The 21,791-nt window shown below is 38.5% G+C and overlaps 1 protein-coding gene across 3 annotated transcripts in view; it reads right to left on the bottom strand.

The window, feature by feature from the left end:
• Positions 1-12,345, bottom strand: part of TACC2 (transforming acidic coiled-coil containing protein 2) — a 213,406-nt gene extending 201,061 nt beyond the window's left edge. For all 3 annotated transcript variants that reach the window (XM_044665637.1, XM_044665638.1, XM_044665639.1), the window contains exons 1-2: positions 12,001-12,345; positions 11,261-11,368 (exon numbers count right to left, since the gene is read on the bottom strand). In XM_044665637.1, coding sequence (XP_044521572.1) covers positions 11,261-11,368; positions 12,001-12,251 — 359 coding nt within the window. In that variant the 5' untranslated portion in view covers positions 12,252-12,345. The remainder of the gene's footprint in view (positions 1-11,260; positions 11,369-12,000) is intronic.
• Positions 12,346-21,791: the final 9,446 nt, after the last annotated feature.

Here is a 21,791-nt window from a genome sequence, read left to right as displayed (position 1 = left end):
TGCTACTACCATTCTGTGTGTTTCTAGGGTACATCCTGATCCTGAGGCCTCAGTTCCCTCATCTGTAAGAGGATGGGATTGAATAAGATGATCTCTAAGATTTCGTTGCCCTTTGAGACACTTTTCAGCTTTAAATCTATTTATACTTTGATACTGACAGTCAATACAATATAATACAGTCAATACAACAAATACTAGCAGTCCATTTCCCATGTATGTGACCTTGTGCTGCGTGCTGAGGATAGACAAAGATGGAATAAGACACAGGACTTCCTTTCAAGAAGGTTACCTTCTAGGTGAAGCAGCATTATAAAGATAGGATCCAGTTCTTCCAACAATAATATCCCCATTAATACTGCCCACTGGGGCAGCTGGGTGGTAACATAGCTAGAACACAGGACGTTGAATCAGGAAAGCCTGAGTTTAAGCATCTCAGACACATTAGCTGTGTTACCAGGGACAAACCTCTCTGTCCCTTGGTTTCCTCAACTGTACAATGGTGATAATAATAGCACCTACCTCAAGGGCTATAATGAGGATCAAATGAGTGAGTCTGCATAAAATGCCTGCAACTTTAAAGCTTGATATGAATGTGATTATTACTATTATTATCGTTATCATTATATTCCCTGGACCCTGAATGCTTGGGGCAAATTATTTCATCACTCTAGATTTTAGTATCCTCATCTGTAATGAAGGAGTTGGACTACATGACCTCCAAGGTCCCTTCCAGCTCTAAAATTCTATAAATCTGTGAATCTAGGCCACCAGAATTAATCGCATTGTATATTTATTTCATTCATTCTTTAAGTAGCAAAAAATGGGTACCTGGGCCCAAAGCTCTCAGACTTGAATGGTCCATTATGGTGACTGCTTCACTCCTAAATAACAGCCTATCCCAAAATATTGTTGCTAAAAATAAGGCTGCATCCAAACCTGATGTCAGAGCTTCAGCCAGGTCATGGTAATTAAAGGTTCCACAAGAGAAGGAGGAGTGATCTGTCCTTGTTTAATTTGGGTAATTACCACCTTCAGTTCTAAACTCTCCCAAGATTTTTGAATGATTGTTGGATACTCTACCCCTCCCATGCTAGTCTGCTGGATTTAGCTATAGTGTGATTAGAAAGGATCCCTCTTTATGTCTAAAAGACCAAATAGTAAAAATGCTGCTTTTAGATCCCTCACAACTTGAAAGCCCAGATTATAATGGCATTTCCCCTACAGTGCAGTGTCACTCCTTCTATAAATGTTCAGAAGGTATTAAATAAACAATAAGGGCAAAAATCATTCCCCAATAGAAAAGCAGCCAACAACAAGAACACTCAAAAGAAAAACTGCACAACATATGAAAAAAGCCAAAACATTAATTTTAAAAGAAATATCAATCAAAACAAACCTGTTTTCATACCCTATACCCCACAAATTAGTAAAGACAACAAAACACTGGAATAGTCAATGTTGAAGAAGTTTTGGAGATTTAAGTACACTCTGGCATTGTTGGCGGAGTTGTGTACTGGTACACCTGGAAAACTATTCAGAATTATTCAGAAAAAAGGACTAAAATGTCCATAAGCCTTGATTCAGAGATTCCGTCACTAGGCTTATACCTCAGAAAACCAACAAAAATAGGGTCTCTACATTCTACATGGTCTTTACAATTCCAAAATTTTTATAGCAGTATTACTTGTGGAGTAAGGAAGTAGAAAAAAGTAGATGCCCATTGATTGTAGAATGATTAAACAAATGAGCTATGAATATAACTGAATATTTCTGTGCTATGTAAGAAAGGATGAATATGATAAGCACAAAGTAGCATAGAAAAAGATGGATTGACACAAAATCAAGAGCTGGAAAACAATACATACAATGATTCCAACAATATAAAACAATAACTACCAAAAAATTGAAACTGAATGCTGTGAAATTATAAAGACTTAGCTCCAAGGAAGAGATATAAGAAGATATCTCCCCCTGATCTTTTGAAAAGCTCAGCATCCATGGGTGTACAACATTTGATCTAACATATTTTTCTTTTTTAAGTTGTTGGGGGATTTTTCAATTTTTTTTCCCATGGTTACATGATTCTTGTCTCCCTCCCCTCTTCCTTCCCGACTGCTGGAGTTGACAAGCAATTTCACTGGGTTATACATATACTATCATTCAAATCCTATTTCCATATTATTCATTTTTGTAATAGAGTAATCTTTTAAAACCAAAACCCCAAATCATATACCCACACAAACAAGTAACATATTTTTCAATATATAGGTCAGTTTTAATTAATTTTTTTTCTTCCTTACTAAATTCTTTGTTATGAGGGACTGCTTTCTGGGAAGTATAAAGGAAGGGGCTCAGAAATTTCTAAGCATTGTATAAAATATCAACAAAGGTTTTTTCAAACCAAGTGTTAATTAAAAATGATCTAGAGTCTCAGAACTTTGGGCAACTAACTTAATCATTTCAGGTCTCAGTTTCTTCATCTATAAAATGAGAGTTTTGAATTATATGACCTCAAAGGTCTCTGTTAGTTCTGAATCTGTGAATCTATTACTCTCAATTCTTTCAAAAGATATTTTTATTTATATATATGTACCTATATATTGTATAATCATAGAATATTCTAAAATGAATAGTCTTTCAATTGCAGATCACAAAAGTTAAAAAAGCTACATTTTAAAAAGATCTCTGAGGCCTAGAGATAATTTTTCCAAAAACGTTACATTTGTTTCCAAACCAGGCTTTTATTATGATACAGACCATTCATACAATGTTTTATTTTCTAAGTACTATTCTTTATTATCTCACTTTGTCCTAATAACCACCCTGGAATACAGAACAGATATTATTATTCTCTGTTATAGACAACACAATTGAGGAATAAAGAGGTCAATAGGCTTGACCCAGGTCATGCAGCTAGGTAGTAGAGAGAGCAGAAAGAGAAAGCAGAGGTCTCTTGTTTCCCAGTCCTGACAGGGTTTAAACTGGGATGTGACAAAGGGATTCAGACTTATTATTTATTTTCCAGCAAACATGTGAACAAATATATTTGGTTAAGAAATAGCTAAAGATGAGAATTCTTTCATAGCACATCTTAAGATTATAGCTCACATTTCTATAGCATGTTAATCAATATTTTTTAGAGAAATGTCCTGGATATTTTTAAAATATCAACTCTGCATCTCTCAGCTCAAGATGAGTGGCTGCCCTGATGAGCAAATGTGCCACCTCCTTGCCCCTTGATGCATGTGATATGATATAACTCTGATGTAAGCAGTACAAAGATTATGATAACCACTTAAATAGTGAAGTGACAAAAGCTCAATGAAATCAAATTATTTGATTACAGAAATATAATTGGGAGGAATAACTAAAGCTTTAAACCAGGATGTGAACATCCAAGGGAGCCACACTTCATTTTCCATGCCTCATGGTGTTCTACTGGCCCAATCCATGTCGTATGACCAATCACACTCCTGTACCCTATCAAAGATGGCCATCCATTACCATGATATTCCTCCCTAGGGCCTGCCTTCTTCCACCCCACATCCTGTCCCCCAATGTCACTTCTTCAATTTCCTTACCTCCTCTAATTGGGTAATCAAAGACAATCAGCCAGACATGGAGCAACAGGTAAGACACTCAAGGAGACAGGTATACTCATCGCCAATACCTAAAGCAGTCTATCCTCTGCCCCTTCTCTCCCTGAATTTTCACTGGGCACAAGAACTTCCAGATATGGCTCCACTTTCCCACAGTCACATAGTAAATAAGCATCAGAGTCAAAATTTGAACTTGTCTTTCTTTTCCACTATGCCTGTCATTCTATTAAAAAGTAATTATTTAATATTCATCCTATTCTTAAATGTTCCATGAAATCTACAAAAACCAAAGGAAGACAGTGTTTAGAATAATCTGATAAAATAACCTGGCTTCAAGGTCTCCCCAGACTTGCATAGAGATTGAGGCTGTTATTTTCCACTTTAATTGTAACCTTAATCTAATATAAAAACTTATTTTTCAAACTGTAAATCACATTATTATGACTAATACTTTTCAGGAATAGAGAGGGCAGTGGAGGAGAAAAGAGAACAAGAAAAAGGGAAAAGATAATAGGGTGAAAGAGCAAAGAGGTAAGAAAGGGAATAAGGTCTCAAAACAATTTTGGAACTGATACTGTATTTTCTCAGCAAATTACAATACCTCTATCTTTCCCTCACAGTTCAGATGGTTTAGTCTAGGGTCATACTAAAGGAAAGCAAGCATCAGTGAGCACTTAAGCTACGCACAGAGCACAAGTAATTCAAAAGGTCTGTCTATATGCAAGGACATAATTGTACCACTTTCCCCAAATGAAAAAACTTCCCATGGTGATAGATCCTGCATGACCATAATTGGTGAGATAAAGAATCTAGAAATGTGTGTTTGGTGAGGTCAGCTTTTCTGGCTCAGAAATATAAACAAAATTTCCAAAAAAATAATAAAAATAGGTTCCCCAAACAATTACTGTTCTCTTGTTGTATATAAACACTGTCAGAAGCAATCTTTACGCCAGGTGTTTATGCTTAACTGTTTTTCTATGTTACAAAGGAGGGTTCAACATGGAGGGGCAAAGAAACAACTGTGATATAAAAAAGGCATCATTAAAACTTGTGTTTTAATCAATAAACCATAGAAGATACCAAGAGCAGAGGGAGGAATGGACACAGGAAGAAAAAGATGTCAGAATAGTATAGAAATGGTTTCAATGACCTCTTTAAGAACAAATGAGAAAAAAAGTGATGGATTATTGAGTCACATAATCTAAGTCCCTCATTCATCTAAAAATCTAGAGTTTTATGTGGTATCATGGAAAACTATAACTCAACCCCATTCCACATAAAGGTACCACATGCATTCATTCATTTAACCAACAAGTATTTATTTAGGGCATGTGGGTGTTCAAGACATACAACACTTCTGGTGTGAAGGCTTGCTGAGCCCTTTTCAGGGCTGCTCATCCACCTTTGGTGTCTATTTAACATTCAACTCTCATCTATGGTTCCAAGAAGCTGTTGCATGTGCAGTGGCCATACCCCCAATGAACCATCTTGGTAGATGAACTAGACTGGATTAAGGGTAACCAACAGGTCATAAATCCATCAGTGATTTATGGGGATGTCTACCCCAAACATGTGGAGCATTCCCCTTGGTGAAATGAGTAAATTAAAAAAAATTGTTCTACAGCCATGAATGTGACTGAAGTAATTGCTGTGGACTACTTGGAGCTTGGTCAGACATCAAAGACATGAAAGTAATTCCCTGCATCACAGGTCATTTTTGGTTGTCCTGACTTTTTTCTTGTCCATGACTCTGGAAAAAAGAGTGAGGCTGATGTCTTTGTGCAACTCTGCCTCTTTTAAATTCAATTCATGCACAATTCAAGATATCACCCAGTGATGTCACCCATCTATTTGAAAATGAAGGACAAATATCAAGTATTTATCTGTTGTAAATACAAGCTTTATGTAAAGGTTATTCTAGATGCTAGGAAGCAATAACAGTCTTAGTTAAAGAGATGAACCATGTCCTTATATAGCTCAGAGTGAAGAAAAAGGAAAAACAGAGAAAAGGGATACAATACATCATATTTCATATGCTCATTAGAGAAGTACAAAACAAGTGTGAAGGCAGAAAGTTTCAGAAAGTGAAGTTCAAAGCCAAAGATGTGAAGGGTAGAAGTGAAATTAAGGAAGGTAGGAAATAAGGAAAAGTTTGGAATAGTCATTGTAGGGAATGAGTAAAGTGACAGCAAAGGGTCAGCTGGGATGACGCAGAATGAACTTGAAGTGGAATATAATAATATAAGATATAACATATGAATATTATAATACTTCATGTGTGTATACAAAGGGCAAATATTCTATGTGTGCTCATTCCTCTTTGCATTGTTGCAGATTCTTCCAGTCTCCACTGGGCTTGCTTGGTCATTTAAGAACACAGATAGAGATCATGGAAAAAACATCCTATCCATGAGGGATTGTTGATTAAACCATCAGACTGTCCAATAAAAGGAGGGCAGGTAGAGGTAGGGAGGGAGGAAGAAAGGAAGGAGAGAATGTAGAAGAAAGGAAAATAGAAAGGGAGGAAGGGAAGAAGGGAAGAAAGGAGGAAGAAAGGAAGGAAGATTGGAAAGAAGGTAGGCAGAAAGACAGGAAGGAAGGAGGAAAAGGAAGAAAGGAAGGAAGAAAGGAAGAAAGGAAGGCAGGAAGGGCCACCACATAAAGAAAAGAGAACCTTGAACAAAATTCAATTTAAAACTAGAGACTTCTACCTTTTCTGCCTGGTAGACATAACTGGGTAACTATGCCATTTAATTTCTGCAATGCATTAAGAGGAGAGAACATTGCACTTAAAAGCAGACCTAGCTCTGCCCCTAAGTAGCTAGGTGACTATGGGCATTCACACAGCCCAAGTCTCAAATTCCTCATTTTAAAACCAGTGATGTTACTTTCACTACCTATGTCATGGGGCTGTTGTGAGGACTGGCTGACAGAATAAACTAAAGTACTTTTACATAGCGCTAGCTTATCACATCTCTAACAATGTTTTAGGAAAATATAAAGAAAAGTTGCATAGGATAGGCAGGCAAAGAGAGCTATGATCTGTGAGGATCATTGGAGGGAACTCCCAAAACAGTGACATCATAAGTCCACTGCATTACTTGAGTAATAATGTATGAATCTTGTTTTTCTCTTGGATTATGCCACACCTACTGCCATTAATATAAATACCACAGCCCTGAGTAACACAGGAATACTGGTGCCTCTCTTACTGCTTAGAGGAGCTCAAAAAACCGCTCAGCTATCCACATAAAGTTGCAAGATGGTAGACAAACTCTCATAAGGGTAACAGAGTCAATTTTCTCATGGCAGAGTCACTTTGTTCTAGAAAGCATTGCACCAATTGTTACTGGGATTATGCTGAATGAATTTGAGGGTATAATAATACAAGAGGTAACTCATGAAATTGCCATATTTCATATGATGTATAAATAAAAAACTTTCACATGCCTAGTCCTTGCCAGAAAGGAGATAGGCAAGAAGACATTTACCTATGACTTCTCCATGTGAGACCCCATTGGTCAAATTGCCCAGATGGTGATCTCTCAGAGTAAATTTATTTGCCATGTCTACTTGAGCTCCTCTTTAACACAATGGAAGTTGTATTGTGCTCCACTTTAATAGCAGGGGAAAGTTATTGACAAATAATGGTAGCCTGGGGTTATCTTGTTTCAGGGTTCCGGCATATTAGTTCTTTTAGGATGCAAAGACTGCTGTGATCAGTTCTCTCCTTTATTTGACAGGCAGGAGATAGCCTATATTAGTCAATCATTTCTGCTATAAACAACTATGGTCCCTATATTTCTGAGTTCTCCCTAGTTTCTAACTCCTAGTCTTTCTATGGTAGTTCAGCCCTCTCCTCACTTAAAGCATTGCTGAAACTGAATAGCATAGTTACCCAGTTACATCTACCAGGCAGAGAAGGTAGACGATTCTTGATGAAAGTTGAATTCTGCCCATGGTTCTGTCTTCTTTATATGGAGCCTATAATCCCTGCTACCAGATGAATAATGCTGATGAATTGTTTTAGTCTGGAAGTTCTGAGTAGGGCTAAAGCTAATTGGGTGTCTGCACTAAATCTGGCACCAGTATAGTGAACTCTGAGGAAGGGTAGACAGGTTTGAACCACAGAAGGTCAAAGCTTCTGTGCAGATCAGTATCATCCCTTTAGCTACTTTACTTCGAGCCTGGGCAAGAGGAAAAAGAGGAAAAAGAAAAAGGAGAAAAAGAGAAGATAAGAAAAAAAAGAAAAGAAAGGATCTGATAAATCTCAGAATACAGGAAAACATGGTGGCAATGCCAGTAACCAGGTAACTGATATACAAATCAGACTAAATAATAATAATAATAATAATAATAACTAACATTTATATAACATTTATATAGTATTTGCTGGGTACTGTGCTAAGCACTTTTCAATTATTACCTCATCTGATCCTCACAACAAGCCTCAGAGATAGGTATTACTATTTCCATTTTACATCTTGGGAAACTGAGGCAAATGGTGTTAAGTAACTTGTCCAAGGTCCCACAGCTAGTAACTGAGGTCAAATATGAACCCAAGTCTGCCCAAGTCCAGGCCTGGTTCTATCTACTGTGCCAGCTTGCTACCCAATGGCAAAAATGAAGCTTACATAATACTACACAATCTCAAAAAGGACAATGCCACAAGGTCACTCTTTCCCTTCTCCAACTTCTCCAATTTCTTAATATCTATCTTCATATAAAGAATAAACACCCATATCCTTCACTAGCCTATGAAAAACTTTCTATAATAATTCTTCCTGGGAGAAAGCCAAGCTAAAGCAAACCATATTTGGCAAATTAGAAAAGCCAAAATTCTTTCATGCACTCTCTCAAGGACTATTTCCTTTAATGCCAGACATTCACAGTCCATTGTAAAGGAATAAATGATCAATTATCCATCTGAATAATTCAAGCCCCAAGTCTTATTTTTCCTTCCATTATCAGAACATATGCAAGAATCATGGATTGTAGAATCACAAAGCAAGAGTTAGAAGTGTACTCAGAGACCAATCTAGTCTAACATTCTAATTTTATAGATGAGGAAACTAAGGCACAGAGAGGCATTGTAGATAGAGATTTCAGAACAGAAAGACCCAAGTTCAATTTCAGCCTGACACTTACTAATTTTGTACTCTGAGCAAATAACTTAATCAGCCTCGGTTTTCTCACCTGTAGAATATGGATAATAATAGCATCTATATTATAGAATTTTCATGAGGCTCAAATAGATTATTTCTGAAAAGTGCTTAGCATAGTACCTGGCATATAGTAGGCCCTATATACATGCTTATACCCTTCCCTTGCCTATGGTTCACATAAACAATAAGCACCATAGGCAAGATTTTAGCCCATGGTTGAGCTACAGTATTTTCTATTATTTGAGACCAACATCCATCATAGTTGCCTCACAAACAACCATAATCCTCAGATTGCAAGGGATTTTAAAATAAAGATAGGCAAGTTTGTTTATAAAATTAATAGCCATATAAGACCATATATAGTATTTCTTTCAACATAACTAAACCCAAACTCATCACCTTTTCTTAAAATCTACTACCCTACCTAAGTCTTCCCTTTTTCCCCCCAATAATACTATTATTCTGCCCATCTGAAAATCTTGGCTCCTCTTTTTTGCTCTCTCTCCACATCCATCATTCACCAAATCTTGCCTATTTTCTTCTTTCAAAAGATTTCTTACATTCATTCTTTCCTCAACTTTCCCATCTGTAATCTGGAAGAACTTTGGTCCAAATTATCCAAATAACCCAAGTCTGAATTGAAAACTTAACAATTACAACATGAATTTTATATTAAATCAATTCCAATATATACATTTACTGCGAATGAGAACCTAAGACCCATGTTTCCATCATGTTGCAAAAGGAACAGATTATTAGCTCATCCCATCAATTTTTTAGGCTCTCAGCTATTTGTACTCACATGGGACGCAATCTGTTAGTCAGGCAGTCCATCTGTTGTCCATCATCAAGACCCGCCCAGCATCTTTTGTGCATGAATAGTATCTCATAGTTGAATGGCAATTTATAGTATACAAAATTATTTCCTTACAAAAAAAACCCTAAGGTTATGTGGTGCATGCATTATTCTTCTCATTGTAAAGATGAGGGTTAGAAAGATCAGATGATTCGTACATTGTTATGTGGATAGACAGTGATACAACCACACTTGAAGGAAGATCTTCTAATTCTATATCCTTAGCTCTTTGCATCACAATCTGATGCCTCCCTGTTTAGGTATCAATTATCTCCAGGACTCCACATTAAGAATGGTTAACTCATAGACTAATTTTAACGAGTATCTAAAATAGTTATATACATGCACATATATATGAAATAAATACATCTATATATGAAAAAGGAAAATACCTACAACTCTAATCTTGTCCTATTGAACAAATACTTTTCTACACCCTAAGTGGGAATGTAATAAATACATACCAGCAAAAGCCCTAGGGAACTGTGACAAGTCAGTAGCAGAAATAAGTGCCAATTGGAGATTAATTTTACATGTGTTTATGGAGAATATGCATACATCATGCTGGGCACCCACACGCCCAGGCACCAAGATAATAGAGCTGCTATTGTAGGCCACTGAAGGCAGCTGGTTCTTGGGAAGAAGTGTTCAGACTTGAAAAACAGGTGATCGTACATTCTTAAAGCATGTGCAAAATATTAATCAAATCGTTTATAAGATGCCAGCAGCTGTTGGTAGAGTGCATTTTGGTGGCCACAGGTACTAATTTAAAGTCCGATATCTACTACACATATAGTCATACAGAGAACCACAAAAAGAGTTAAAGCCTTAAAAGTATTTCACAGTCTGTTCACAAATGTGTCGTAACTTTGCACCTTTCTACTCCCAGCCCAGAACATCCCAAAGGAAACCATTTGAAAGCAGCATATTTTAATAATAACAGGTGGCAATTCACTTAGGAAAAAGTCTACCTAGAGAGTGGGGTAGGTCTCCATGCAGCAAATGAGAGAAAGACAGTAGGGCTATGGTGGGGGGAGGAGGATGGTAAAGTCTAGGATTCATAGAATTCTGGGATTTCATAGATTGAGAGCTGGAAGGGACAAGTCTAACTCCTTAATTTGAATGACAAAAAAATTGGGGCATAAAGAAATTAAATGACTTATCCAGAGTCAAAGTCTTTTTTTCCTACTTTTAGGTCTATATAGATTCATAAGACTTAGACTTGGAAGGAAAACTATGAATTGTTTAGGCCCACCTCCTCACTTTAAAAATAAGCCCCCTGCCCCCCAAAAAAGAATAAGCCCAGAGAGGGTCTTGGAAGACCAAGAATTGTTATGAAAAAGCGAACTCATGGAAGTGAAATGTAAAACTGGACCAATGTTCAGCAAATTTATCTCAAAATTAAAATGGACTGAAAAGCAAAAGAAACTTCCTTTTTAACATGCTAGAAAATAAATGAAAGAAGTTTTTAGTTCTGTTACTGTTACTAGTGTAAGTGTTAATGTAAGCAGAGGGGTTATTTTCTTCTTTTTTAAAAAACTCAAAGTCAGAAGGCCTACATTCTTTTATAGGACATCTAGAATGTTTATATTCCTCCATGGCATGAAGGTTCTCCAGATAACTGGAGTGTGTCACTTTACCTTTTGACCGTGTCATCCTCGTCAGACTTGACTGAAATGGCTGTAATATCTAGAGTATTCTTCTCAGGTACCAGAGGGAGAAGAGAATGACCAGGCTCAGGGCTCTTTCTGAGGTGATGGAAGAAAGCAACAAGTACAATTTGTTAGCTGGTTTTCATCTCCAAGTTTCTTTGAATGAACACATGTTTTCCAATGAGAGCTTCGTGCAACAGTTAAGCTAAAATGCACGGGAAAAAATTAAATTCATTCACTCAACAGCTCTGAGGGACTTTTGAAGCCTATCAGCCTTCCCCCCAAATATGCTTCGCCTAAGCAAATCCAGATTAGAAAACAGATGTATCAAAATTCCCATAGGAACCAAAAACATATTATATGAATGACTGCTGACCTATGACACTACAATTCACAGGGCAAAAAGTAAACAGTTCATACTTTAAAACAGTTTTAAATTAAACTGAAAGAACTGAAGAAAGCACATGATAAATTAATAACTGTCACGATTCTCCAACTATTTCTCTCCTCAGTTGTTTAGGCACTAAGTCTAAATTGTTGCAATCCAGAGAAGTTAGCAGATGAGAATTCAAGCAATTGAATAAAGAGGATATATATATATATATAATTCTAATTCCCTAAAAGCCCACCCATATGCTAAATTGATTTTTCTAGTTAGGAGGTTAATCTCTAATGAGCCTTGTAAGGGATAGGATGATTCCCCACAAGAATTAATTGGCTTTAAGTACCTTTCTGTGAGTCCCTCTTCTGAAACAACATCTTCGGGTTTCTGGACTTGTCCTTTGTCTGGCTCAGGAAGTGAGCAGACAGGTAGCTTGTCATTCTTGTCAGGTGGTGAGAATTCATGCTCAGAATGCTCCTCAATCTGTTGATTCCCAGTCTGATTCTCCAAACACTCAGAGGCATCCTTCTCCTCCATCCCCAGAACTGTCTTCAGAGAGCCACACTGGGACTCTGGGCCTTGACTTGGGTGTCTCATTTGCAGAGCTGAGTCACAAGCTGAACTAAATAACACTCTTGTAGTACCTGTTTCAGGGATGATGGTTTTTAAAGGCTGATCATCAGAGGTGTAAACCTCAGGCTCCACTTTAGTAAAATAGTTCTCTCTTTTTGCTTTGGAAACTTTTTCTATCATTAAGCCAGGTTCTTGTAAGACATCTAACTGGAAGCTTTGCAAACCTAGCTCCTGTTTGAAGCAATCAACCATAGAGGGTGTCAGTATCCCACTGGGGTTTGGTAAATCCAGAACATTTTCTGTTCTTGGGCTCTCCGTAGTTCTTAAGTCACTGTGAGCACTGTCACCACCTTGGGGCTGCTTTTCATCCTTTGACAGGCCAGCACTGAGCTGCTTATTGATTGTAGCTGTAGAAGCTGAAATGTCCGCAGGTGGAGAGGAAATTTCCGGGACATGCCTGAGTTCTGGAATGTCCACTTCCTCAGTGCCAATCGAAGCATAGATCTCATCATCTTTGGGCACCTTTTTGCTAAGGGATATTTCTCTCTGCTGGTTTCCTGGAGGATTCAGACCCTCTTGAGATAAAGGCACTTTTGCATGGATCTGGGAGATGACATAATATTCCTCACCCTTAAAGAGGGGAGCATTTTCCAAAGGTGTCTTCTGAACAGCAATGTCCAAAGGGAGATTTGAAATGAAGCCCTGATTTCCTTCTCCTTGAAGCTTTTGATGCTCAAATGTAATCCCTGTATATTTCTCACCAACTGTTTCTGACTTTTCTGTCCTATTTTCTTTTTGTGAGACACCAGATGCAATTCCATTCTTTTCCAAACTGGTATTGAGCAGGTGCTGTTTCTCAGTAAGAGCAGGTATGCCTGGTGACTTTTTTGCGACTGTACCTTCTTGATAAGGCAACTTGTCCAGCGTAGTTTGGCAGGAGATAATCTCTGAAGTCAACCTCTGCTCCTTTTCTTTTCTGTCTACCCCTTGTCCATCAGGAGTAGAAATCATGATGTAGTCTCCTCCTTGACCGTGCTGTGAATGTTTCTCTGTGCTTAGCTGCACCAAAGAGTCCTTTCCCATTGGGTTCCCTTCAACCCCTGCATTTTCTTGCAGTGTAAGCTGTGGACGGTCAGTGGTGAAAGCACCGAGGACAGATTTCTCAAATATTTTGCTGATGTGTGCCTTGAAGTCAGGAAATTCAGCCATAATGCCAGGTTGCCCCAACCCCCACTTCTCATGATCAGATTTTTCCACATTCACCTTAGCAGAATCTCCTGTCTTCTCGTTACTTTTCTCTGGTCTCCCTCTTGGAACTTCTGCCATTTTCTCAATACTTTCCTCAGAACTCCTTGGCTGAGACTTGACGTTCCCCTTGTTTTGGACCTCTTCGGATTTAATTGTAGATATTCCTTCCCTTGCCTGGGCAGGCTTCAATATGGGTGAGAGGTAGTCTGTAGGCAAATTAGCAGAGTCCTCATCAGTGAACACAGACTCTCCTTCAATATAGAAACTGTCTCCAGAAACACTCAGTTCTTTAGTGGAGGCATTCCTTGTCTTGCTATCTTCTGATTTTCTTCCATCAGTACTGTTTATATAGAAGATAAGGTTCTCAGGAGTTACCTCTAGTGACTGCCCAGACACACCAGCAGTTGGCAACTCTGACTGCTCTTTCTCTGAGATGATCTGACATGCTGAAACACCCAAGATGTTACTGACAATTCCACCCATTTCACTTTTCAGCCATGAGTCATTCTTGTGGCTGGCAGATTTCTCCCCAGTTTGGCAGGGACTACCTGAGACAAAGGTATCAATCTCACCACTACTGGGATCTGACTCAGCATCTGTTTTAGGACCACATTCAGTCTGAAGGAAATTCTCATTTGGAACAACTTTTCCAAGCTTGTGTGATTTCTGACATGTATCTAGGATTCCTTGATCCACATTCCTGCCTTTATCAGCAGATATGCTTTCAAAATTCTGTTTAACGTGGTCCTCTTGGGGACTGATTTTGCTACTGACTGGCAGGTGCCTTTGAGCCTCCTGATTCGAGGTGACTGGAAGCTCTATTTTATCCTGTGTATCCAATAGAAGCTGGCTGCTATTTGAGGTTTCCTCAAGCACCTTCTCTGGGGCATCAAGAGGTATGGTGTTGATTCTTCCAGTTGCTGGAGCAGGCGAGATGTCAGTAGCATTAATAGTTGGTTGTGTATTTAGATGACTAGGCAGAGCCCCTACCTCCTTTTCACATGTATTTTCCATATTATCTAAGCTGCTGATCTCTGTATGCATGTCAGCTGCCTTAGAAAACCCATTTTCTTGGCATGTTTCTTCCCGCTGATTGCCCGAGATCAAAGCATCCTCCTTCTCCTGCTGGGGCTTGTCAAGCATCTGCCCAGTGCAACAACTTTCTTCTGTTTTGACATTTAAGTTATCTTGAAGAAAAGAGTCTTTTAAATTGACCACAATAGGAGAAGAAATACTGGAGGACTGGTCACCACTGCACTGGTTCTCTTGGTCCAAAACCAGAGGCAGCTTCTCTCTTGTTAGTGCTGTTGAGTCCAACTGTTCTGTTGGAGAACTGTCCATAATTATCTCCTTAGAGCTGTGTGCACTTGAACTTTGTATATCACTCAGACCTTTTTCATACTGCCTATTTTGGAATTCTGATATTGGAATTGGCTCCTGTCCACCACAGGGCAAAGGGCAATTCAAATTCTCCCCAGGTTCTGGGGTTGGTGAGATTTTTGAGAAATCTTCATTTCTGGTCTTCATCCCTTCAAGACCATCTGGAGAAATTTCTTTCCCACTTTGAGAAGGAGAGGTGTTATCTCCAAAGGTTGTAGAGGCAGAAAATTCTGAACAGAAGTGAGATTGTTGGAAACAAGTCCCTGCTAATGGTTCAGGGTTTCCTGACTGAGTGATTCTTATCCTGCTGTTACCTGCAGACAATGCATTTCCCTGTTGACTCTGCTCTGGACCCTGAGGCTCTACTCCACCTTTTACAGTCAAGATCTCATCAGTGGGATGGTTTTTCACAGCAGGTTTGAATTCCTGTCCATTTTCATCATTAGCAGGAGCAGCTAAAGGTTCAACTGTAACTACCAGCAGGCCCTCAGCATCTTTGCTACAAGGCATCTTAGTTGTTTGGTTATGCTGTCTTTTACTTTCAGCTGCCTGGATTTCAGGATTAGCATCATTTCCTGGAGATACACATATATCAGATTTCCCAGGCTTTGCAACTGAAAAAGACTTTTTTCTTTCCCCTCCTTCGGTACCTTGAAGAGTATCTGGAAGCTCAGGTTTTAAACTTGTAACTTCTAGACTAGTTTCCTTAGAAGTATCCTGTCCACAATCTACATCCTGCTTAACAGGTTGAACATTAGTGTTTCCACTATGCATAGGCGGTAGATCATGTGTACCAACAGTAGCACAGTTTCCATCAATCATCTCATAGGCTAGGGAGCACAATGGTGAGTTTTCTGATTGACTGTCAGGCTGCTCTGACTCTATGAGTTCAATGTTCTTGGACAACTGTACTGAGTCTCCATGCTGAAGCAAGCGAGGCTCCAAATTTGTGGTTTTCACTTCACCCACAATCTGATTGGATCTGCTGCTGGAATCAAGTAAGGTCTCTTTCTCTAAATGTACAGGTTCTGTGCATTCAGTATTCTGAGTGGCAACTTCCTTTTCTTGAGAATATATTTTTTGATTTCTTTCTTTACTGCCATTTTGATTTTCAGCATCAAGTTCCTGGCCTTTGTCATTCAATTCCAGCTTTCCCTCCATGCTTTTATCTAACCCACTGGGAGACACAATGGGAACTGCCCCTTGTATTCTCTCTGTTTTTTCTGCACTCAAGGAAGCTTCTATTTCATCCTTAGATAAATGGACAGGATAATTTTTAGGCCTTATTTCAGGATTTTTGTTCTCACCACTCAAATCTAAATTCTCTGGTACCCTTCCTACATCTGTCATGGGATACTCTTTTGTGGGGTTTAGAAGAATCTCAGTAGCCAAGACATCAGGAGTCTCTTTAGCCAAACAACTAGATCTCGTTTCAGCAATAGTAGCAGCTGGATATGGAGTATTTTCTGAAACCTTACTGGAAATCAGATATACTTCCTCTGTTTCAGAAAATGCAGGTTTAAGCCCATCTTCTTTGCTACTGGGGCCTAGTTTTTCAGATAAAGTTTCTTGTGTCACATTCAGAAGAGGATTTTGAGTGTCAGTTAAGGTGGCAGATTCCCTTAAAGGATCTTTGGTCTTTGGATCCAAGGCAGGATTCTGAGGTAAATTTGGTAGGGGAAAATTAGTTGTTCTTGGTTCCTGATGATATTCCAAAGGGACAACATTTTCCTTAGTTTCTTGGGCAGGTCCTACATTCTTAAAACCTTTGCAGTAGGCATTGAGGACTTCAGAATCATCAACCAAATTCTGAGGTTTCACAAGCACTTTGCCTTCCTCTCCATCTGATATGCTTGAGGCAGTATCATTCAGTGGCATGGTCTCCCATTTCAACAGCAGATCAGTCATCCCATCTGTGTACTCTTTACCTTGCTGGGTTACAGCTGGGGCCTCGTGATTTGTCTGCAGGGGCCTTGGATTCTTCTGAGCCTCTTGAGTGGTAACATAATCTCCTGCTTCTTTCCCTAGAGGGGAGAAGCTGCCATGTGGATCGTCCTTCTCAGACAGCTGTGCCATCGGTTTTAATGGCTCCAATATCCTTGAATGTGTCCTTGGCTTCCCTTGTAACAGGGTAACATGATCAGTGGAAGAATCCCTTCCCCCTTCCCTTGGTTCATTCTTTCCATCATCAGTAGGAACAACAGCAGTGACCAGACTGATCTCCACGCTGCTATCTACCACTTGGGCAAGTGCCACCTGGTCTTCCTCAGGAGTGTCTGCCACTGGCTCCCCTGGGTTTCCATGCAGAGTGAGTCCATCTTCACTGCCCAAGGCCTGATTCGCTTGGATAATATCCTGGATATGTTCTGCAAAAGGCATGGAGACAGGGATGCTATTCTCTTGTGTTCCTTCAGCTGGGTAGAATGAGGAGTTAGACACTATTGTCTTCTTGTCTTTCTGTAGGAGATCTCCTGGTCCAATCACCTCCAAAGACACAGCACATAAACTGGGGTTGGTTGCACCCTCCACTGTGTAGTCACTGGTGACTCCATGATTGATGCTGCCAATAATGGAAACGTTTCATTGGTTCATTATCATTGAGGACAGAAGCAAACAAAATTCTCCATCCCATCCCAAAAAAGCAACTAAAGTATTGGGCATTAGGGGTCATTTCTCCCATGCAGTTAGACTTATTGTAAAGACTAAATAATAGCATGCTAGCATTAGAAGAATCCCTAGAGAGCTAATATAACTCCTATACGTTTTATAGATGAGGTAACTAAAAAGCAAAGAGAGGAAGGAACTTGCCAAGGTCACCAAGATAGATAGGAAAAAATCAGGACAGGAACCCACTTACACATCTCATAAGAATCTTGCAACTACGCCTCTCTCCATTCAGAATGCCTCCAGCCTCAAACAATAAATCTCAACTGTGTTGCTCTGAGATGTCTAATGCTACTTAGCAGCTGGTGGGAAAAGGATAAGGGAAGAAAATAAACATTTATATGATGTCTAATACTATGTGCCAGGAATTGTGCTTACCAGTTGTCATAAATTCTACCTCATTTGATCCTCACAACAATATTGGGAAGTAGATACTGTTGTTATTATTCCCATTTTACAGTTGAGGAAATTGAGGCAAACAGAGGTTAAGCTCTAAATTTATTAAATATCTGAGGCATGATTTAAACTTAGGTCTTCATGACCCCAGGCCAACAGATATATCCACTGTGCAAAGAGCTGCCTTACTGGGAGAAAAAAGATAAACAAGACATTTCCACTACCACTTCTCTTCTCACAAAAACAAACAAAAACACAAAAAACAGAAAGATCAGATTCAAATTTCAGAAGGCAAATTATGAAAGCACAATTTGACCTACATGTGCATGTTTGATATCCTCAAACATATTTCCCATATATTAGAGGAAAAGTCCATCTGAGCAAAATTCTGCTTTAAAATAAATATTCATTTGTGCAAGGGACAGCATGGTATAGGAGTCAGGATGATCTGAGTTCAAGTCCCTTCTCTGACTGGTATGTATTGATTGTGTGTCCCTAGGCAAGTCACTTACCCTCTCATACATAGCATAATTAAGACTATAAGTTGCAAAACTTTCACTGATCTTCATTGAGATAGGTAGTCTCCATGCTGGGAGTTCCCCATACCAACAAAACCATAGGTACAGACAAAAAATATCTATACATGGAACAAGTTTGGAAGAGATTATTTGGGAGGACCTGGGTTCAAATATAACCTCAGATACTTCCTAGCTATGGGACCCTATGACTTCCTGTGAGATGGAAAGAAAAAGGAATTATTGTTCTTTTATACATGAAGGACTTGAAGTCCTGCCTAGCAGGAAGAACATTAGAATAGAAAGCAGGAGACTTGGCTCTGACATTTACTGACTTTCAGACCAAAGCAAAAACACTTCTTCTCTGAACTTCAGATCTATTAAATATCTGAGGCAGGATTTAAACATGGGTCTTGTCCTCTTCTGTAAAATGAAGTTAATAATATTAATATGACCAAATAATGTGACCAAACACAAAAATGTGGTAAAGAAAGACATTAAATGATTCATAGTCATTTTAAAAGTTGTTTAGCAAATGTAATACCTTGACAATCTTTTTAAGCTTTTTATAACTTTTCTATCAGACTGCTCTGAGTAATTCAACAAAAATCTTTAGGAAAATGGTTTTCTCTTATATTTTTACTATTCTCCTCAAGTCCATTATGGGTTATGTCCAGGAGAAAAACAACAGGGGAATTTTAGCAAATGTATTCCAAATCATCAGACCATAGAACTGGAAAGAGATCTTCAAAGTTATTGATTCTGAACCCTTCCTTTCTATGAATGAAGAAACTCATTTTTAAAGAAGACCAGTGGCATCTGGGTCGTGTTGTGACTTACTGGTGAATTAGATTTAAATGAGGCAGAGTTGCACAAAGTCAGCAGCTTCCTCACTCTTCCAGAGTCACTGAAGTCCAAAGGCAAGACAAAAATCAGGACAACTGGTGAAGGAAACTCGGGTACTGAAAATTTTAAATATTTGCTCTTTATAATATGGACAAATACATATATGGTAGCAGTCTGGCTATGTTAGCTGCATGTGACATTCACTAAAATGGGTCTTTCTGGGAGCAGCTGGGTGTCTCAGTAGATTGAGAGCCAGGCCCAGAGATGAAAGGTCCTGGGTCAAATCTGGCCTCAGACACTTCCTAGATATGTGACTGTGGGCAAGTCACTTGACTCCCATTGCCTAGCCTTTACCACTCTTCTTCTGCCTTGGAACCAATACACAGTATTGATTATAATACAGAAGGTAAGAGTTGGTTTTTTTTTAATTTTTAAAATTAAATTAAAATAAAATGTTTTTTGCTAACAGGTATTGGAATCTGAAATAACAAACATGTCCACAGGGACCAGTGATTGACTAATGGTCAATGACTAATGACCTTTATTGGTCAAAGGATACACCAAAGAACAATGGGTCATTTCTGCTACACAGCACAATGTTGGAGTCTCCACCAATCAGGAAAGATTCAGAAATTTGTCTCTTGACTGTGGAAACCCTAAGTATGGCCATGAGTGGGAATTCTTTATATAATAAGCACTATTAGCCACTAATCACAGCACCAAGGAAGAATTTGCCTGGTAGAGATGGAGCTGGCCAGTGTAGGAAAGTTAATCAGGTACCCAATTTCAAAAAGCAGAAAGAAAACCTAATTAGGGTTCATCTAATCAGCCTGCATCAGCAGGTGAATACTGAGGCCTAACCACTGACATTAGGGCAATGGAGTGCTATTACTTCTGAGCTGGGCAAAAAATTCCAGACCTAGAAAGTGGAGTAAGAAACACAAAGCAATTCAAAGTTGTGAAACAACTCTTATCTGTCCCAGAAAGTCTCATAGGCTTCGTGGTCTAGGCTAATGAGCTCCCTATGCACTAAAACACATACACACATACAAGTATAGATATATACTGCAGCTGGCTTCTTTCACAAATCATCAGAGTGAAACTTGGCTTTGATATTACCACTATCAAAACTGAAGAATACTGGATAACAGAAATTTTATACTCATCTCTCTATATATGAAATATCTCAATGGTGATATCTAAAATATACAAGCTTAAATGTAAAGCATACTTAAATCAAAATAATAATGTTTCTTTTATGTATCATATTTCTGTAATTATAGTATGGGTAGTAGAAAAGAAAAAGCTCTTGAGTGGGAATCGAGGAAACTGGACTCTATCTCTATAACTGTGTAACACTTGGACAAGTCATTTTCTTCCTTAAATTTAATTCCTAACATTCTATAATACTATCAGAGTTTCCCACAAATCTTGCTACTTGTTTCTTTAAACCCTTACCTTCCATCTTAGAATCAATTATCTATCTCTATTAGATCCAAGGTAGAAGAGTAGTAAGGGTAAGGTAATGGGGGTTAAGTGGTTTCCTCAGGGTCACCCAGCTAGAAGTGTCTGAGGTCAGATTTGAACCTAGAACCTCCCATCTCCAGACCTGACTCAATCCCCTGAGCCACCTAGCTGCCCCCTACCCATTATTTTTTTAGAAAAGTGCCAAAGGAAGATGAAAGAGTGCTTCTTCATCTGCTATTTTAGCATTCTTTAAACACCAATGAAACTGAAAAAAATGAATTGCAAAAAAAAAGAAAGGGGGAAAGAATCAAATTGGGATAATTATACCCAATATCTTATATTCCAAAATGACCATCAAGGAAAGAAGAAACCGGAGGAAGCTACTAATCTTCAGGTAGGGAAAATATTCCCTAAGCCAATTGATAAGTTGCTATTGACTAGATCAGAGATTCTTAACCTGGGGATCCACAGAGTTCCCAGGGGCTCTATAGATAAATTTCAAAGGTCCAGTGAATTTTTAAAATATTTACAACTGATTTCTTTGGTAATCTTTTTAAAAAAATGTTTATGCATTTAAAAACATCACAGTAAGAAGGGATCCATAGGCTTCATCAGACTGTCAATGGGGTCCATGACACACAAAAAGTTTTAAGGAACCCTGGACTAGACTGTCTCAATGGAACCTACAGGAATCAACAAGGTTTCCATGAAAATCAACCTTTCTATATAGGGCACTATTTATTGAAAATTTCTTATAAATTAAATCACACTGATCTCAACTCATTAATTTTCATCTTAATAAGCTCCACAAATTTAATTGCACATTATTCATTAAACTAATGATTGAACAGTTGAGTAGTTGAAGAGATGTACCATGTATACTTCAGAAATGGAGTATCCCCATTTGGGTCAGTTTTAACCAATAAATATCCAAATGTATCCCATCCCATCAGATGTACAGGCCAATTAAGCCAAGGCACTCTTTACTTCCATTCCTCTGCAAAAATCCACTTGAGGTAGGTAAATGACTATGGTCAAATTTGGTTGA

Source organism: Gracilinanus agilis, chromosome 2, assembly GCF_016433145.1.
Source record: "Gracilinanus agilis isolate LMUSP501 chromosome 2, AgileGrace, whole genome shotgun sequence".
Taxonomy (NCBI): domain Eukaryota; kingdom Metazoa; phylum Chordata; class Mammalia; order Didelphimorphia; family Didelphidae; genus Gracilinanus; species Gracilinanus agilis.
Note: the sequence above shows the minus strand (reverse complement) of the source record. Positions and strands in the feature narration are given on the sequence as shown.